This window comes from Ctenocephalides felis, unplaced genomic scaffold (genome assembly GCF_003426905.1).
Source record: "Ctenocephalides felis isolate EL2017-DRISC unplaced genomic scaffold, ASM342690v1 CF-g0.4_SCAFFOLD_00845, whole genome shotgun sequence".
NCBI lineage: Eukaryota > Metazoa > Arthropoda > Insecta > Siphonaptera > Pulicidae > Ctenocephalides > Ctenocephalides felis.
The window spans coordinates 51,783,920-51,803,924 of NW_020536999.1; the positions used below are offsets into that span (position 1 = coordinate 51,783,920).

Genomic DNA, 20,005 nt, shown 5'->3' on the forward strand with positions numbered 1-20,005 from the left:
GTGAAGAAATATTTTATCTTGTGATGTACTACTGTATAAATGATTATACTAAATAAACTACAAAAAATATTACTTTTAGTTTGCAAGCCCAAATTTCCGCATATCAGGGCACTGGTGCCCAACCGGGCAACGCTAAATATAAGCATAATGACCAATTAGAGGAACTCAGAAATTTACAGGATAAGTTGACAGTAGAAAAAGAGGCGTGGAATAGAGAGCGGATAATGCAGGAAGCTGAACTCAAACAAACGAAACAGGAAATATTAGCATTGCAGGTACAATCGCGTCTTAATTTTTTTTATATTTTAATATAATGCATAAAAGGAAATAAATTTGTTCTATCAATAGGAACATGTTAAAGCTGAACAAGAAGATGTGCGACAGCAACGTGAACAACTATACCGCAAAATGGAAGTATTGTCTAATCAGGGTCTTTTAATAAGCCCATCAGTGGCAATTCCAGCCGTGACACCTCCCGTAACTCAGGGAATATCTGTTGTTCAAAATATTTCAATGCCGATTGATGATGTTAATAAACAAGTAGAATCACCAGAAAGTAGTCAAAGTGGCCAAAAGTAAAAGTGGACAAAGTGGAAAGTGGAAAAGTAAGACTGATACTTTCATCATAAAAAATTTACACAGTTGTTACATTCATTCATATGACAAATACATATATATATGTATATACGTACATATAAATACGTATGTATATATACATTATATATATATATATATATATATATATATATATATATATTTGAATAGTCTTGAATTTGATGTTGATATGTATGTTTAATTTAGGTTTAAAATTCGGGCGTAACATCAATAAAAATAGTATGAGAGTTTTTTTTAAAAGTTTATTTAAAGCCATTATTCAGCCATTTATTCAGTCGTAATCAAATTAACTATGAAAATTAAAACTAAATGAATAATATGTAAGAAATTTCATAGAAAATGATAATAATAATAATAAAACACTTACAATTTTGTATCCTAATATAGCATATGCTATCACTAATTGCAAACTCTTTTATATCGGAGAAACTAGTCAAAACCTGAGTAAACGCCTTCGTCAACATAAAAATAACTAAAAAAATCCAAAGCAATTTAAGACGATGTTAACTGAGCATAATAAAAATTTAAACCATAATATAGATTTTTTCAACCCTAAATTTTTACATTTTGAAGAGAACGTAATTAAAAGAAGATTTGCTGAGGGATTGTTTTTGCAATTGCATAACGACAATACGGTCATAAACAAACGCTTCGACAATATGGCCCTGAACGAAACAAACACATGGTTTCTTAATAGTGTGTCAAAATTTCTTAAAAAATGACAAGATCTCATCGCTCTTTAAATTTCCCGTAAAATTTGAACACATGCTAAAAACTGCTTGAAGAAAAATGTGACATTTCTATCTTAAACTCCGAAGAGTAAATACATAGTTTTGACAACTTGTTGAGTTATCATGGTTATTAAAGTGTTTTTGTAATGTTAAAAAATATATATTTTATCAATGTTCACCTTCTCATACCATGGATTAATAATGGTTTCATATAATATATTAGGATACAAAATTGAAAGTGTTTTATTATTATTATTATTATTATTATTATTATTGTTTTTCTATGAAAATTCTTACATATTATTTATTTAGTTTTAATTTTTATAGTTAATTTGATTATCACTGAATGATGGCTATGATGCTAGCCGAAACGTATGGAATTTAAATAAACTTTTTAAAAAAACTCTCATACTATTTTTATTGATGTTACGCCCGAATTTTAAACTCAAATTAGACATACACATATATGTATGTATATATATATATATATATATATATATATATATATATATATATATGTAACCAATATCGAGCACTGTGAAATAGAAATGGGAAGTCTCACACTATTTTTTTATGAATCGATTTAGAGTTTAAATCTGCTCACAAACCTGTTCTAGGGCGGTACAACCCATTATATATATATATATATATATATATATATATATAAATAAATTCCAATTAAATTTTCATATTGCAGTTGGAGTAAGTCTGAAATAATATATATATATATATATAGCATTGTTAATACTGTTCATTAAATTAGATTTATAAATTCAAAATTATTAAGCAAATAGCAGAATTAAAATTTAAACCAGTGCTTGTCTAATCAACGTCCAAGTGAGATATCCATCTTCATATTATATTTCTATATTCACAGGCCCCATGAAGCCAAGTTTACCTTTGCAATTAATCAGCGCAACAAATCAACCTAAAGTACAACAGCAGTCCATCAAACAGCAAATACCGCTTAAGTTATCACATCTTTCCAATAGTAAGTCAAGCGCATCATCAACATCATCTCATGTAGTTACATGCGCCAATAGTAGCGTCCAGCAAATGCTGCCTATGAAACTAAGTCAGACACTAGCCAACTCTAGTGGACACGCGAGCGATGGAACCGGTTCGCTGTCCAGAAGATCAATCGGAGGAGGGGTAGCCTATCATAGGCTAAGTTCTGGTTCGCCTATTGTCGACGTAAGTTGAATTTGATTCACATATGATATCTTTTAAATGATATATTTTCGTTTTTGAAGTTATTGTTACAATTTCTTTAGATTGAATAACAAAAATTCCAGTTATACGTTCCCTGTTCACGAGTTGGAAAACCATCCGCTTTTTTTTGTGTTAACGTCAGACCAAAAAACAAAAAATGTGGTTTACCAAAGAGTACTTCAATGAAACGGATAATTGGCGGATTCACTTTCATTTACTTAGAGAAGTTCAACTAAAAAACACTTCATTTTTGTAATCGAAATAAATTCATTACTGTTGTGCAATAAAATCAAATTTTTCCTTTTCAAATATAAAACAAACAGAAAATTTCTTCATCTTTCTCACGAAACCATCTGGTGGCGAAACGGAGTTTGTCGGGTTTGCTAGTATATATACATGTATATATATATATATATATATATATATAATCTGATACTGATTCTATTTAAATTGAATTGAATAAAACAGCCAATGCATCGAATATACAAATGTTTATTTTAAATTTTTATATGTTTTGTGAGTATATGTGCTTTCATCATTCAGCTAAAAGAAATTTACAATATAAGGAAAAGTTTTAGAATTAAAAATAAAACATTTAGAAAAATTAATTTAAAAAAAAATTAAATTATACATACCAGACCAGGAAAAAGCACATGTTACTATCACCACAAATACAACAATTACATGCCAATACTCTAGGAAAACAAAAACAATTTGAAAAAGAACTGAAAAAGGTAAATGTAATAACGAATTTTAAAACACATGCTATGTTCCTACGCATAAATCGCAACGAACACGAGAGACGTACGACCGACAAGTGGTAAATATGACTAACACGAGTTTGTTTTAGAGGAAGAGGATCAATTAGGGGCGTAATAGAAAATCAGATTTACAGAGGTTAATCGAATTTTGATAGCTTTCTAAAAGAAAGCAAGAAGAACTGCGTTTATCACACAATTTGAATTTGAAAAGAATCCGAATCCTGTTTTTTTTTTAATTCAAAATTTAGTTAATATCTGTAAATCTGATTTTCTACTACGTCCCTGATTGATCCCCTTCCTCTAAAACAATGTCGTGTTAGTATTTCTACATTCGACGCATTGGCTGTATTCATTTCAATTCAACATATATATATATATATATATATATATATATATATTTGTTTAACATATTTTTTATATATTGCAGGCGATTCCCACGGGTGTTCATACCAGAACCGGAAGCAGCCCGGCTATGATGCAGGCCACACCTTCATCTGAAAATAATTCTGGTGCCAATTCACCAATTAGCACTCAAAATGCAGGAAGTAAACCTGGAAGGTAAACAATATTTTTTATTTATTGGTTAATGTTTTCATTATAAATTTATATAGTTTTTAACAAATGTTCATAAACTTTATGGTAGAACAAACACTTATCCAAAGATACCAGAAAAATTCAGAACGCGCGGGTCGCAATCATCTGGAGCTCCTGAAGAAGAAGTTATGTTTTTCTGAGGGTCTCTGAACAGGTGTGTTCGTCATGTATTATCAATCGTTAGAATTAATTTGAGAAAAAATAATAAATGATTTATTTGTATTTTATTTATCTATGGTTTGCTGGCAACTTACAATTGAGAACATCAGCTATTTCTTATATGACATAATGAATAATCAAACAGATTTAGTAGCTCTGCTATGAAAACTTTTATTTTTAATAAAAGTTTTATATTTAATAAAATTACAGAACTTTATGCAATTTATCATAGTTTTTTGATAATATTGAATTTTCTGGTTGTTAGAATCAACAAGTTCATATGAAGGATTTTTTTATTTAGTCTGTAAAGGTAATAGAAATAACATATTGATAACACAGTTTAACGTGAAATTGTTATAGTTATGACATTAATATTACTTAAGTAATATTTCATCTCATGAATAAACAATTCTAAAAATATATTTTACAACATTAAATATATTTAAATTATATATATATATATATATATATATATATATATATTGTATGATTCGGAATTTGATGTTGACATATGCATTAACAAAGTCTAAAAATCGGGCATAACATCAATAAAACACATGAATTTCTTTCAAAAATTTTACATCCATACGTTTCATTCAGTATAATCCTAGCACTCATTCAGTTTTAGTTTCCACTGAATAAAGGCTAGGAAATGTATGGATGTAAAATAAATTTTTGAAAGAAATTCATGTGTTTTTATTGATGTTATGCCTGATTACTAGACTTTGTATATATATATATATATATATATATATATATATATATATATATGTATGTATATATATGAATGTAAAAAGGAATGTGTATATACAAGTTAAACGAGTAAAATTTTTGAGAAGATAGTTATTTTGTTCTAAACATCTAGTACTTGTATGCATAATGTCATATATGTGTAAACCTCAAATATATTTCTATTTTTTCTAGTCTAAGCCTTTCCAATAAATCAGTTTTTTCTACAATCATAAAATAATAATTCATTCTAAATAGGGTTGTTGAATATACTGTACTTGTTATTTTCAATAGTGTCTTATATGTCAAATGATATAATATATTATATAATGATAACATAAATAAAAAATACAAAGAATCTATTTCTTATTTTCAAAATAATAGACACATAAGTTGTTGATGTTACACATAAAAAAAATAATAAACTATAATGTTAAAAGAATTCTTAGAATTATTGTGAAGTAATTGTGCCAAAAACTTTACATTATTTTTTTAAAAAGCATTTAATAATTGTATGAGATTAATTATCATCTAAAATTGACAAAATCCTTAAAACTGAACATTTGTTGCTATAAATTTTAGGGCAAATTGTTAAAATGCAGTTCGATGAAACACAAACATAATGTTAAGTTTTAAATGCAATTGTTTGATCTGAAATATAAGTTGTATAATGATTAAACTAACTATTGTATTAGTATTCACATCATATAAATTTATCAGACATCTATTGAGCAGTATTACATAAGTCAATCTATCAATTATAAGTAAGGTAAATATTTTGATTGACTACTGGTACACATTTCATTGATTACTAATACATCTTAGATTGATGTATTTACTATCTTAATTGTTATTTTAAAGTTATTTGCTCAAAGTCAATTTGAAAGCTAAAATTTTTCATGCAACCCATATTCAAAACTAACTGTACCTGGTTCATATTATCATTATCTGAAGTATATTATATTACATTGGTACATTGAAATATCATCGTATTAGATACATAAAATATATTAAAAATATAATTTCTCACAAATAATATTATGTTGAATTGTGAATATAAAATTAAATAAAAATCGAAAGAGATATTTCGGAAATAAGGATCTCAAATATATAAAAAGTTGGAAGAAAAAATTGTGTATTCAAGTTTTTGCATGATATAGCAATGTATTTAAGTGAAATATAGTGACTTCAACGCGTTTCTATGTTATTGTAAGAAATAATACTAATGCGTAAAATACAATTTCAATAATCAATTAAATAGTGATTAATCTAATACAAATCAGGAATAAAAGTATCACAAATATTTTATTGTAACTGATTCTACAATAACGTAATAGTATTAGTGATCAATATATATTGATTTAATTAATTATAACTGTGCCAATAAGAGCATATTTTACTGATATGACATATTTATTCAAATTATTGGCTAAGCATATTTAAATATTACAGGTTACACAATGTTATTTAATATTTTCATGATAAAATATTTAGATATTTTATTCGTATCAAAATGCAAAATTGTATGTTTTCATGTATTTTGTTTGTGATTTATATTGTGCATATATATTTAATTTATTTTAAACTAATATAAGAACTTAATATAAATAAACATATTTTTAGGTAACAAAACATTATATTATATGTACTTATTATTTTAACATAAACGAAATTACTTATACATAATTGCATTTAGTTTTATAATTTTTTGATAGTATTATTACGTGTATTATTAAATATATTTTTATAAAAATTTGTGAAGCAAATTATGATAATTATTTTCATGATTCAATTATTATTTCCAGTAGCGTAAAAAGTTTATGAATGACTAAATTGTAATAAAACTTTGAGTTACATATCATCTCGAGATATTTGTATTATATTTGTAAATATAGATTTATGTACATTAACTCATATAGTATATAATATATATATATATATATATATATATATATATATATATATATATATACTATAATCTGTTAATTTACATTGCTGCAAATCGCTGTCAGAATCTTTTATAACTCTGGCAATGAAAGTAAACGCAATCAATAAGAATAACTTATGTAATCAAAATATAAAAATATTTTTCTTATATAAAATTATAATGTTGTTGTGTTATTATGTAATAAGCTAATATGAATATGTTTTATGTTATATCGAATCTTTAACATAAATGTGAAGAAAAACTTATTATAAATTAATGTTCTTATAAATTAGATAACTGGTAGATCATTCAAACTTAATAATATGATTGCAAATGTTCAATTCCAACATTACAATTGTATGTTGAGTGCCTTTCTTAAATATAAAGCACAGGGGAATTAGCAGTTCATAAATTTTGTACGAGATCACACAAACCAAATGCAGAACTGCTTATAATATGCAATTAAAGATCATGTTAAAATATAAAATTTCTGCAATACTACTTAAATTTTATATAAACACACGCTAAAATAAATATATATGTATATATTTATAAATATATGAGTGAAATATACTACAAGCAATATGAACAATTAAAATATTTGTAAATGCTAATTCCCCTCATTCTTCCAAACTGTGTTAAATAATTCAAACTTACCTCATTATAAATTTATTCTAAATTATTTGTTTATAATTTATTAGCCGTTTATGGCATGTGAATCAAAACATATTATATCGTTTTGTTGTGCAGAACATAGGCTTGCGCTTCGTATCTAATCAAATATATTACAAATTACTATGTAGTCCAAAAATAATAGTTTATGTTCTAAATTTCGGGTCATATTCATAATCTTTAAAGAAAACATGTGCATTCCTAATTCTCTAACAAACTATTGACAATACTTACTACTTATTAGCATTAGAAAAATAAATGTAAGATATAATTGTACTTATAATATTGAGATTAATAATTAATAACATTATCCATGCATTTTGCTATCATATAATTTGTTCGTATAAGAACCATGTTAAACTCTGCATACATATTTTTGTGTGTGTGTCATATATGCGTGTGTGGTATATGTATAAAATTAATATACATGTATAGAATATTAATTTTTCTTTTAAAAATTATATAACAGAATAATAAACCATTAACAGTTAGATGTATTCTGTAATACATATTATTGAGAAAATATATGAACCATAAGTAATAAAAGTTTATTATTGATAGCATTTATTATAAAAAAATATTGTGCATTCATTACTATAATTACTTACTTATAGATATAAACATTTACTGCTGCCTAATAATTTTAATTTATTTGACAACTGTTAAACAAATATCAGTAAAAAATTGATTATGTAGTTAAATAATAAACATAGGTAATCGTAAACAATAAAAAGTAATTCGATAATAAGAAAAATAACAAAAATTAAACAATTTTACCAAAAATAATACGCTTTTTTTCAAATTTGAGGCAGGTAGGATACGGAATACATCCGGTTAGGGGCAGTTGAATATCTGCCGGGTCAAAATTTTACATTTGAAGCATTGAATAATTAGCATAATCAATTTATGTTTTATATTTTCTTAATTATATATTAGATAAAAAACTACATTTTTCTAATCTTTGAAAATGAAAATATTTTCATGAGAACCGCGTCGTTATTCGCAGTTACTAGTCCATCCATAGATATTCCATTTCCATAGTATGCATTTCATTTGCCCTCTCCATTCGCAAAAGCTTGTGTCCAAGTTCACTTCATTTGCATGTCGTGAAATTTGTGTGGTGTTTGTTATGACATTTGCTTGTTTTTTTCTTAACAAATAATTTTCAAATATCCGTTAAAAATTACATGTTAATATGTCAAATTTAAGGCAAACGCCATTAACCTGTAGTGGACATACTCGTCCTGTCGTTCACTTAGATTTTAGTGATATTACCGAATGTGGTTATTTTTTAATATCGGCTTGTAAAGGTAACAAAAAAAAAAAATGACCTCCAGTCTTATATTCTTTTCCTTGGCCTAATTTACACAATGTCAAGTCGATTGTGATTTATCATAATATAGAATATACTTCATTTACAACTAAACATACTGAGCTGTGTATTTTGTATGTATTTTTATATTATATGAAAATTGATTTAAACAGATGGAAAACCTATGTTACGACAAGGTGACACTGGAGATTGGATTGGAACCTTCCAGGGACATAAAGGTGCCGTCTGGGGTGTTGCATTGAATTCTCAGGCAACTCGTGCTGCTACTGGTGCAGCAGATTTTACTGGTGAATTTATTTAAAAGCGCTGTTTTGCATTCATACAACAATATTTATCTCATCTCAAAATATTGCATATAATATTGCAAAGCCAAATAATTTTTAATATTAAATATGAAAGGCATGTATATATTTGTGAATCATATCCATTTGATTTACAGATTTATAATAGTGAATATAATGGTCATAGCTGGGCATTAACTCGTTAATCCGTTAATTGTTAATTAACGAAGTTAACATTTTGATTAACGGATTAACTTTTAAGTTAACTTTTAAAAATGTTAACGGACACGTTAACTTCCGTTAAAATGCGAGAAGTCCGTTAATCGTTAATCCAATGCCTACTATTTACCGCACGGCACAGCTTTAGCCAATGCCTTATTAAACGGCATAGAGAAAAGATTTGGACTACTCCTGAATGATGAACAGTGCCAACTTGCCGCGGCATTTCACCCAAAGTTTCGGTTAATGTGGCTGGAAACGTATGACAGCAGTAGAGAGGAATGCAGTAAGAAAATGCACGGAAAAAAGGTAGAAGATGCCTTATGGCAAGAAGCAGCGAAAAATTCGAAGGACAGAGATAGTTTAAGTGGCGGAGGGAGCAATGCGAGTAACAACGATGATGACGAGGAGGAAGACTTTTTCAATTCTGTCACTCAGTCTATAGAAAAACCAAAGAGCTACAAACTCTTTAAAGAATAAAGCGCAAATTCTCGTTAAAATGTGGCTGGATATGAAATCAAAAGACTCGTTCAACGATGCTGCATTCCTCGGGGAACAGATATTCATAAATCTATTTATTAAATACAATACTGCTATACCCTCAAGTGCTGCAGTTGAACGTTTGTTTTCCACGGGTAAAGACATTTTGACACCAAAACGAGCCTCGCTTTCAGACGAGAACTTCAACATGTTAATGTTCATGAAGGGGAATATGCACCTTATGCCCGACGCTTAACCCGTCGCGCGTTTCCTATTTTTCGCAAAAACTAGCTGTAAATGGAATTCTGTCTTAAGGCAATTAAGGCATCGTTCCTTAAGGCAAATTGCTGGTACTTTCCGTACCTAAAATTATTATTTTTTTAAAAACGATTAACATTTTTGAAAAAAATTTACTTCGAAAAAATAAGATTTTTGAGAAACTATAAACTATTGGACAAAAAATTAATTTTTTTTGGAAGATCTGAACTTTTTTTCAAAGCAATTTTACTGCTTTAGGATTGCATAGAGACAAAATATAAAGCGCGTAAGCGCCGCGTCGCTGTCTAAAGGATACACTTTGGTACGGAACCCATAGGAATGTAAATAAAATTTATACTTATTGTTAAAATCTCTATAAAATATCTGATAATTTGATGTGCATATGTCTAATGATCATTTTGACTGCCAAATGGCTTTTTTTTTACTTTTTTCATTAGATCTCCGAAACCGCTAGACCTGCATTCATGAAAAATTGATCAGTTCTTTATAATTGTCAATACAAGTAAAATGTTTTTTGAATTATTAAAATCGGACGCTCCGTTCTCTTAAAAACTGAGTTACCGTTTTTGGCTCAATTTTGCCCCATATCTTCGGAACGGCTAGACCTGCCTTTGCCAAAAACTAATCAGCACGTCTTTTTATCAATACGAATCGAATGTTTTTTGAATTATTCAAATCGGTTGATCCGTGTTCCCGAAATCGTCGACGAAAATTTGTATCCGAATACACATACATCCATTTTTTCTAAGGTATGCCAAAATATTCAGAAACCTTTGAAACGTCGAAAAATGCAAAAATTTTCATTTTCGATTTTTTTGCGATTACTATAACTTGCCCTATGGGAAGTTAAAAAAACTCTTTCCCTTTATTTAGAAAAAAATTCTTGTAAAAACAATATGCAATCATAAAAACGGAAAGTTGCCCAATAGCGTTATCACGGTATGTGATAATTGTGCCATTTTCCTTATACACACGGAAGTATGCATAAAACGCGCGAGGGGTTAAATTACACATTTGAATTAAACAAGTATTTTGTTTTCTTCATAACCTGTTAACTTTCAGAACCTAAACTAATAAGTTTTTTAAGTTCACTAACGCAACGATATAAAAATGTAATTTTACACATATTAACGGATTAACGATTAACGTTAACTTGCGTTAATTCTTCCGAAATGTAACGCTTTAACGTTTAACGAAGTTAACTTTTTTTGTAGCGGATTAACGATTAACGAAGTTAACTATTTGATTAACGGTGCCCAGCTATGATAATGGTTAATAGTTTCTTTCATATATTAATATATTTTATGATAACTTTACATATATATATATATATATATATATATATATATATATATATATATATATATATATATATATATATATATATATATTTGTTTTATCAGGTAAAGTTTGGGATGCCATCACTGGGAATGAGGTGCAAAGCTTTCAACATAAGCACATTGTGAAATCTGTAACATTTAGTTCTGATAGTAAATTGTTGGCTACAGGGAGCAATGAAAAATTAATACGAATATTTGACCTAAATCAACCTGATAATGGTATTTGCAGCTAAACTGTTTTAATATATTAATAGCGATATATACATATAGTATTGTCATGAAACACTTTTTCTTTATAGAAGCACAAGTATTTACTGGTCACAATGGAGGAATTAAAAGAGCCCTATTTTGTCGAGGAGATTCTTGCATTGTTAGTTGTGCTGATGATAAAACAATGAGGCTGTGGGATAGAACATTATGCAAAGCAAGTTTTAGCACTTAATTAAAGAACAAAGCCAAAGAAAATATTTATTACATGCTGAGCTTAAATTAATTTTTACATATATTATGCAGTGTTAAAATACTATATTTTTATTTTTTATTAAATCTTATACTTATTCTAGGAAATACATAGAGTGGACTTTCCTGCAGCTCCAAGTAGTTTAGAGTTATCTAAAGATGGTTCAATTCTTACTGCAACACATGGAGATACGGTGTCGTTCTGGGATGCTAGTTCTTTTCAAAGATTATGTGAAGCTAAAGTGCCCACAACTGCTGCTTCGGCTTCTTTGCATCCTGATAAAAGTATATTTGTTTGTGGAGGAGATGATTTAAAAGTATATAAGTTTGATTACGCAACAGGAAATGAAATTGGTAATACATCATTGAAAAATTTATATACATATGCAAACATATACTTGATTTTTTAAATATTACATACAGATACAAATATATATAAAGTGAAAACAAGTTAAAAATCAAATGGACCAAAGTTCTTCAGTTACTTATTTTTCCGTCAAATGATTATAGATACATTTATTACATAATATAACAAATATAACAAATATAACAAATTTTTGATTCCGTGGCACTTATAATAGGCAATATATACAAATCTAAATCAAAAGTAGTTTTTTCTGTACCCAATATTAAATTTGTTTTTTTTTTTCGTTCATTTGTCATATAAAATTGTGTATCTAAATATACTTCATTTATTTTAGAATCGTTCAAAGGTCATTTTGGTCCAATTCATACAGTACAATTTAGTCCTGATGGAGAATTGTATGCAAGTGGTTCTGAGGATGGAACATTAAGACTTTGGCAAACAACTGTAGGCAAAACATATGGGTTATGGAAATGTATTGAAAGCAATAGTGATAATTCCAATCATAATTCCACATCACAGAAAGAAATCGTTGCCAACTAATTTAATTGTAAGAATAAAAAGGAATTTCAAATAGGGGCTAATGAATGGTGAATAACAACTTCAAGCAGTTTTGGTGTATATTAAATGTATTTTATAATAAATATTTTTGATGATACTTATTTCACACAGAAAACATTTGATTTGAGAAATTTATTTGAGCCACTTTATTGTTTGGTATTGAGTAAACTGTATTATGTTTCACAAAATATTTATCAATTAATATTATTCTAATTAAATATTATTATTAATGAATTATTTACTTTTCTTCTTTATTATTCTGCTTGCCACAGATATTCAAATTCTAGAAGTACAAAAAACTGGTCATACACATTATATTCTTGTTTGGCATATATTACTCAAAAATTACTGTTATATTTACAAAAAAACATATGGCAACTGCAGAAAATTTAATGAAAACACAGATTCAATAAAAAAAAACTAGTACTATTCTAAAAGTAATATGTTTTGAGAAAGTCAGTGATTACTAATAACACATGGATACATTTATGTTTTTTAAGAAAAATTTTGTTAACATATTAAAGGCATAATTTCATTTAGTCCAAGATACTTTTGGTATATCAAAATGCTCTGTCAAACTGTCCAAATGCTGATTAAATTTTTCAACGCGTTGTTTATGAGTCATTGCAGCCTTCTGTGCTATTTTTTCTTTTTGCATCTTCTCTTGCATTTTTAAAAAAGATATTTCAGCCTTTGTGCGCTGTTGTTGAGGTTGTACATCTTGTTGGGTTTTTTCAGTGTTTACGGTTACTTGCTCTAACACTTTTTTATGTTTATCCTTCTTGTGTTTTTTCTTCTTTGAAGTGTTTTTTTCAACTTTGAGTTTCAGTTTTCCTTTAACTACATGGTGATATTCGTCGTTTGACTGTGACATTGTTAAATAGTTTGCAAGTTATTTATTTGAGGCGGCACGATTTTATGGTGAGTTTTAAGATATAAATATATACTTATCTGTAATAATAATAAGAAACAGCAAATGAATTTGACGTTTCGGGTTGCATAGAGCATAGAACTGTTAATCACAAAGATATGTGCCTTCAGTTTTTTAGTTTCAGTTCGTTTCGAGGCATTAAAATTAATGGCGCAAAATTTAAAATAAAAAAAATTATTCAAAATTTTAATAATCTTTGTTTGAACTTAAATACAATCGGTACATTCCTTATATTTGTTTATTTCATTCATTCATTATACCTGTTTATCAATGGGTACATTCACATTATGTTTTTAAATAATTCATCAACAACAAAAATCAAATTTACTATTTTTATTGATAATCCAATTTTTATAGTAGTTTATCATTTTTTTTCTTATAGTAGTTTATAACTTTTTTCTTATAGAAAAATGTAAATTATATAAGCGATATGGCTGGGCGAACAGCTACTGTAATTGTACTCCAGGTGTTGATGTGCTCATAGATAAATAAATATTACTAATTACATAACTAACTGAATATGTAACAGATACTAATCATAAATAGGCATGTTGAAGGAAAATTTGAATAAAATTATAAATTGTTTGCATACTTAGAATCATCTAGTCTAGGAATAGCATTAAGATGGTTACAAAAACTAAAACAGTCAAAAAGTCTAAACGAAAATAAAGTTTATTTATTCAAAATAAATTTTAATAATATAAGGAATAACATGTTTGAATTCATTCTATAATATATATAACAAGTGAATTATCATTAATCAGTATCACTTTGATGATGTAGTTGTTGTTTGCTTCTTTTGCTTCTTTTGAGGCTTAGCTTGACTATTTTCTCCAGTAGATTCATTACCAATTTCCACAATACTACATTCATTTTTTACTGATGAAGTATTTGGCGGCACATAACTCATAAGTGCTGGCCATGTAAATAAAGCTTTCAATATTTTCTTGAGATGGTCAGCATCTTCCATTTGTTTATGTAATAATACATCTTGCTCATTTTTGACACTATCTTTATATTTATCATCATTCATTGTTATCATTAATGATCTCATGCCGACTAAAGTAGATGAATTTGGTGGTAATAAAGTGCATAAAGTTTTACCGACCTCAACATTCTTTTTTGAATCATCTTCACAATTCAACTCTGTGTTTTCAATATCACATTTCTGACTATGATATGTCTTGATTTTTTTGTTAGCCAATGGCTCATAACAAAATTCAGCTTCTCCCACTGTTCTCTTAAGTTTTGACGAAGTGGGTATAAGCCAATCTTCTTTTATAGAATCATTGTCAAAATGATTATAAATAGGATCAGTATAATGCCCAATCATAAAGTTTAATAAAAGTTTGTCTGTTTCTGAATAGTTATGAAATATAGTTTCTGATATTTTTTTTCTTATAGTATCTTGTGTTATTTCAAAACCAAAAATACTTAAAAAATCTTGAACCATATTTTTCATCCTGTTTAAATCAAATAGATCAAAAACTGTTTTCTGTCGTCCACCTTTTTTATTTTTATAATAATTCATGCGACTAAAATATTCAGATATCTCTAAATCAATCAAAGTAGACAATTCAGCATTATTTGAAGCAGGTGTTTCAATGTTGGATTGTTCAATTTTATTCAAAATTTTACCAACAGACACTCTTTTAGGTCTTCTAGGCTTTCTGGGAACATCCTCTATTGTTGCTCCTGGATTTTTATTCATGAAGTCTTTCAATATTTCAAATCTATGACGGCAGCATGATCCTGTACGAAAATCCATCAATTTGGAAATCATGGACCACTTTCTACCATGTGTTGTTACCAAACTCAATAGTTTCATATCGGTACTAGCATCCCAAGATCGCACAGGAGAGTTCATATGCTTTAGACAATTATTATATCGTGCTTTTATTTGTTTTAAAGACCTTCCTGGAAGAATATCTTCAATTGGAATGGCTTTAAAGTCATTATTGTAAGTTATTAGAGCAGCCATGATTGCACAATCCTCTTCTTCAGAAAAAGCACCTTTCTTTATATTAGGATTAATTCTTAAAAATTTTGAATAAATTTGATCCCTAGTTCTGGAGTCAAAAAACTGACAAATTCTTGCCCAGGAAATAAAATTTTTACCTACTCTGCATTTATCAACTAATGATAATAATTTCTGTTCCTCTACAGGTGACCACTTTTCATTATATTTACCAGTATCTACTTCTGTATGAAAATGTATAAAGCACTGTAGGTGTGAGCGATTACAATCAATATCTTTAGCTATTTGCTCCCAATTATGAAACTTATGTTTTTCTGCAGCATTTATAAGTTTTTCAGTTTCTGATTCTGACCATTTCGTTTTACGTAAGTTTGGATGTAAAACGAAATTCCACATTGCCTTGCATTCATCCACAGAATGTTCCGGAACCTTGAAAAAGAAAATGATTTTAATAATCAATAAACATCATTTTTTATGATTTTAAACTGATATTGAGGATAACATATATATATATATATATATATATATATATATATAATTTTATTGAAGACTAGAAAATACAAAATCATACATTCAAGGCAGCAATAGTATGCCAATCTATCAAAGCTTCCTTTTCGAAATCACCTCCGACTTGCTTTTTTATTGCCCGTTTCATTCTTGCTTTTTCTGCAACTGTCCAGTGGCTTGCCAAATTCAAATTTATATACCTTAAAATCTTATTTTCACGTATCCTCTTGGTTTCCAAATTTGATGGACCTGGAAAATAGTCTTTATCTTTAAAATATGGTGCTCCAAAAACATAAGGACCCAACTCCGATTCTTTGTCCGTATTTGAATATATTTTGGCTTGTTCTTTTAGAGTATGTAATGATTGCCTTTTCATTTGAACTCTGTAAACAAGATTCTCTAGCTTCTGAATCATTGTAATCAATGATAGTTCATATTTCTTGTTAACTTCAATTGTATCCTGCAAAAATTTAACTCGATCCATATCAATCTTCCTGACGCCTTCCTGGGTATTATTTTCCATATCTGTACTAACTGTATTATTACTTCCTGTAATTGTACTTTGAGTTTCTAATGTTGAACTCATACCGAAAACTGACAAATAATTTTGCAGAATACTACAATGAGGTTAAAGATATCACGGCAAAATTACTAAACAAAACGAATATATTAAAAGTGCATGATAAATACTTCGAAAGGAAGGAATTTAAACAATAGCTCAATTTCCTACGTTTATACGACATATAACAGCAGTGTTATAGAATATTATTGCATCAACACAGGCAGCGGCCTAATATCTCTGAAAAAAACCCGCGTTCACTGTACTGTACGGTACGTAGTTTATGTTTTTCAATTCAACTACGGTACCGGTGTAGGAGAAGGGAGGTCGGTCGGGAACCAGGCGAACATTTAGCACTAGTGAGCGTGAGCCCATAGATAAATAAGCACTAGTGGGGCGCATGGCATCGTGCCTTAAGGCAAATTGCTGGAACTTCCCGTACCAAAAAATATTATTTTTTTAAAAACAATTAACATTTTTGAAGAAAAATTACATAAACATTTTTTTTGAGAAACTAAAAATCTGATAAAAAATCACTTTTTTTAAAAAAAAAATGTATACTTATTGTTAAAATCTCTATAAAATATCTGATAATTTGATGTGCATATGTCTAATGATCATTTTTGACCGCCAATTGGCATTTTTTTACTTTTTTTATTAGATCTCCGACATCGCTAGACCTGCCTTCATGAAAATTTGATCAGTTCTTTATCTTGTCAATACAAGTAAAATGTTATGTTATGAATTATTAAAATCGGACGCTCCGTTCTCTTAAAAACCATTTTTGGCACTTTTTGTCCCGTATCTTCGGAATGGCTAGACCTGCCTTCGCCAAAAACTAATCAGCACGTCTTCTTATCAATACGAATCGAATGTTTTTTGAATTATTCAATTCGGTTGATCGGTGTTCCCGAAATCGTCGACGAAAATTTGTATCCGCACACACACACATACATCCATTTTTTCTAAGGTATGCCAAAATGTTCAGAAGGTTTTCAAACGTAAAGATTATATATAATAAAAAATTATTTTCTATTTCTTGCGATTACTATAACTTGCCCTACGGGAAGTTAATAATAAGTGATAAGAGTGAGTGAGTGAGCCTATGCCATGCCTATGTCTAAAACCTTGGTGTCCCCTATAGTAGAGAAAAAATATAATCAAGATCTCATTGGACAAAGTCTTATTATTGATAGGAAGAACGAAATAATCACGATTGAAGAGCTTTCAGGGCGTTTGCAACATCAAATTTTTATCAAAAAATGAACGTTTTTTGCAAATTTTAAATTTTTTTGGTATATTCCAAAAAATTTTTGGACGCTGATTTCGCAAATACTATACGTTTTTTTATAAATCCGCGCATACCTCTGCAAAAAATCGAAATTCAAGTTTTTCGCGATTTTCGAAATGTTTTGACTGATTTCGAAAGATTAGACGATGAATTCGAAAATGCTATCCGTTTTTGGATAACTCCAGATTTATGCGCAGAACATCAAAATTGTTATTTAAATTGCTATTGTTAATCAATATTGTCACTTTTTCGATTTTCAAAATATTCTGAATGATTCTGACAGATTTCGAAGCATTGATTTCGAATATGAAATCAGTTTTTGGAAAATTCATTTGTACTACCCCTACGACCAACTTGAAATTTGCATGAGGATGACGATAAATTTGGAATTTGTTTGGTTTGGTATAAAGATTATTCATTAATCTACACAATGCATTTAATAAATTTATTTATTTTATTTATTAAGGGCCTTAAAATTGCATTTGAAAGTCGCAAATTTGGCCGGCTCTGGCTACTCCTGATTAGCAGGCAATTTAACATCGCAAATAAGACGTTTTCAGTTTTTGTGCCTAGTATGTGCAAGATTTTTAATTACACCAAAGTATGTTTGGTTCACTATTGAAAATTATTTCCATTACCTATTTCTCGTCTTATACATATGTTACACAGATTTTTATGATACTTACATTCAATAAATGCAATTATGATCTATCTACACGTTTCATTCATTGATATAGTTAGAAAAACTATATAATTCACTTTTTTCAGCTTCGTCGGGAATTGAAACAACAACCAGGCAACAACCCATGTTTGGCCTAAACTGGCCTAAAACATAGATAAGTAAACATAATGGCTTAAACCGTGTCTTTACGGCCTGGGCCATTCGACTCATTGTTGTACAATATTTTTAGAAAACTTATATATTTCATTCAAATATATGTATTTTATATTTTTAGAAATTTAAGTTAATTCTGGATGAGAAATGGGCCGAGAGCGTTAAGTAATCACTAACATATTACTAACTAACACATATGTTGCTCAAGGATCTCGGTTCAAAAACTCGCTTGTTCGCACTTGACTGAGAGAGGGTATAATTGCATTTATTAACTTCCCGAAGGATGTTTTCATCAAAAAATCCGAATCGCTAATTTTATTTTATCGAATGAGACAAAATTTGGAAAAAGTATGTGTGTGTGTGTCTGTGCACGCACAGATTTTTTGCCGTAAATCGACGTTTTCTCAAAAACGGCTGGACCGATTTGAAAAATTTAAAAACCATTCGATGTATCTTGTTAAGGACTAGCGTTTATCAACTTTGCGCTACGATCATCCAAGCCGTTTCTTTGTAAATCGCAGAAAAGTGAAAAATTTTTCGTCCACGTTTTAGCTCGCAATTCTGAATCGATTTTGAAAATTCAAAAATCGTTCGAAAGATATTGGTTGGGAATCGTGCTGATTAGTTTTTGGTAAAGATCGGCCGGGCCGATTTCTTGTAATAAAGTTAAAATAAAAAATTCGACGATTTTTATGATTTTTTTTGACGATAGATATCATAGTCTTCTAGATCATACTAAAATATTACCGCTCTACGACAACTCGTTTTTTTTTGCATTCGGTGCAAGAGATAAATATAAGGAATGATGACAAGCCTAGACAATTTAAAAATAATGACGAGGTAGAGAAGGAACGGATGATAATAAGAGATATGTGTATGAAACATATGCTTTATATGTAATATAATAAAGCATATGTATGTAATATATGCTTTATTAAATTTCCCTATAAATATAATATAAACTCTTCTTTTATCTATGAATATAAGAATATAGAAATAACATTTGTCATCAATAACTCGAGTGGTTTATACTTGTTTATCTGTGGTTAGTGAGACTACTATGCTACTAGTGTTCAATAAATGTTCTGTTCAATGTGATGTGATGTGATTCAATTAAATTGAAAAGTATCCGATCTACTAAATATAGGGTGCATTCGACTTGGACGCTTACGCGCTGTGAGCGCGCCG

The 20,005-nt window shown here is 28.6% G+C and overlaps 4 protein-coding genes across 4 annotated transcripts in view; 2 read left to right on the forward strand and 2 right to left on the reverse strand.

The window, feature by feature from the left end:
* LOC113385337 (rho guanine nucleotide exchange factor 18-like) overlaps window positions 1–4,251 on the forward strand; it is a 37,406-nt gene extending 33,155 nt beyond the window's left edge. Inside the window, exons 25-30 of the mRNA XM_026623181.1 lie at window positions 80–275; window positions 349–546; window positions 578–605; window positions 2,224–2,540; window positions 3,747–3,877; window positions 3,963–4,251. Of these exons, the coding sequence (XP_026478966.1) occupies window positions 80–275; window positions 349–546; window positions 578–605; window positions 2,224–2,540; window positions 3,747–3,877; window positions 3,963–4,053 (961 nt within the window). The 3' untranslated portion in view covers window positions 4,054–4,251. The remainder of the gene's footprint in view (window positions 1–79; window positions 276–348; window positions 547–577; window positions 606–2,223; window positions 2,541–3,746; window positions 3,878–3,962) is intronic.
* A 4,238-nt stretch (window positions 4,252–8,489) lies between these two features.
* Window positions 8,490–12,941, forward strand: LOC113374801 (serine-threonine kinase receptor-associated protein). Its single transcript, XM_026614770.1, has 6 exons — window positions 8,490–8,710; window positions 8,886–9,020; window positions 11,396–11,551; window positions 11,632–11,756; window positions 11,896–12,145; window positions 12,493–12,941. Exons 1-6 carry the CDS (start codon window positions 8,596–8,598, stop codon window positions 12,696–12,698), a joined length of 987 nt encoding a protein of 328 aa, XP_026470555.1. The 5' UTR covers window positions 8,490–8,595; the 3' UTR covers window positions 12,699–12,941.
* A 234-nt stretch (window positions 12,942–13,175) lies between these two features.
* On the reverse strand, window positions 13,176–13,710 carry LOC113374813 (protein FAM32A-like). Its single transcript, XM_026614780.1, has one exon. The coding sequence runs from the start codon at window positions 13,588–13,590 to the stop codon at window positions 13,249–13,251; it is 342 nt and encodes a 113-aa protein (XP_026470565.1). The 5' UTR covers window positions 13,591–13,710; the 3' UTR covers window positions 13,176–13,248.
* Window positions 13,711–14,413: 703 nt separating this feature from the next.
* LOC113385348 (snRNA-activating protein complex subunit 4 homolog) lies at window positions 14,414–16,926 on the reverse strand. Its single transcript, XM_026623192.1, has 2 exons — window positions 16,197–16,926; window positions 14,414–16,054 (listed from the first exon to the last, which is right to left on the reverse strand). Exons 1-2 carry the CDS (start codon window positions 16,716–16,718, stop codon window positions 14,414–14,416), a joined length of 2,163 nt encoding a protein of 720 aa, XP_026478977.1. The 5' UTR covers window positions 16,719–16,926.
* Window positions 16,927–20,005: the final 3,079 nt, after the last annotated feature.

Excerpts from the sequence above, each read along its gene's own strand:
- LOC113385348 (XM_026623192.1), bottom strand. The coding sequence starts at position 16,718 with ATGAGTTCAACATTAGAAACTCAAAGTACAATTACAGGAAGTAATAAT. Across the intron at positions 16,055-16,196 it reads ATACTATTGCTGCCTTGAAT|GTTCCGGAACATTCTGTGGA; the intron begins GTATGATTTTGT and ends TTCTTTTTCAAG.
- LOC113374813 (XM_026614780.1), bottom strand. The coding sequence starts at position 13,590 with ATGTCACAGTCAAACGACGAATATCACCATGTAGTTAAAGGAAAACTG.
- LOC113374801 (XM_026614770.1), top strand. The coding sequence starts at position 8,596 with ATGTCAAATTTAAGGCAAACGCCATTAACCTGTAGTGGACATACTCGT. Across the intron at positions 11,552-11,631 it reads CCTAAATCAACCTGATAATG|AAGCACAAGTATTTACTGGT; the intron begins GTATTTGCAGCT and ends TTTTCTTTATAG. Across the intron at positions 11,757-11,895 it reads GGGATAGAACATTATGCAAA|GAAATACATAGAGTGGACTT; the intron begins GCAAGTTTTAGC and ends TACTTATTCTAG.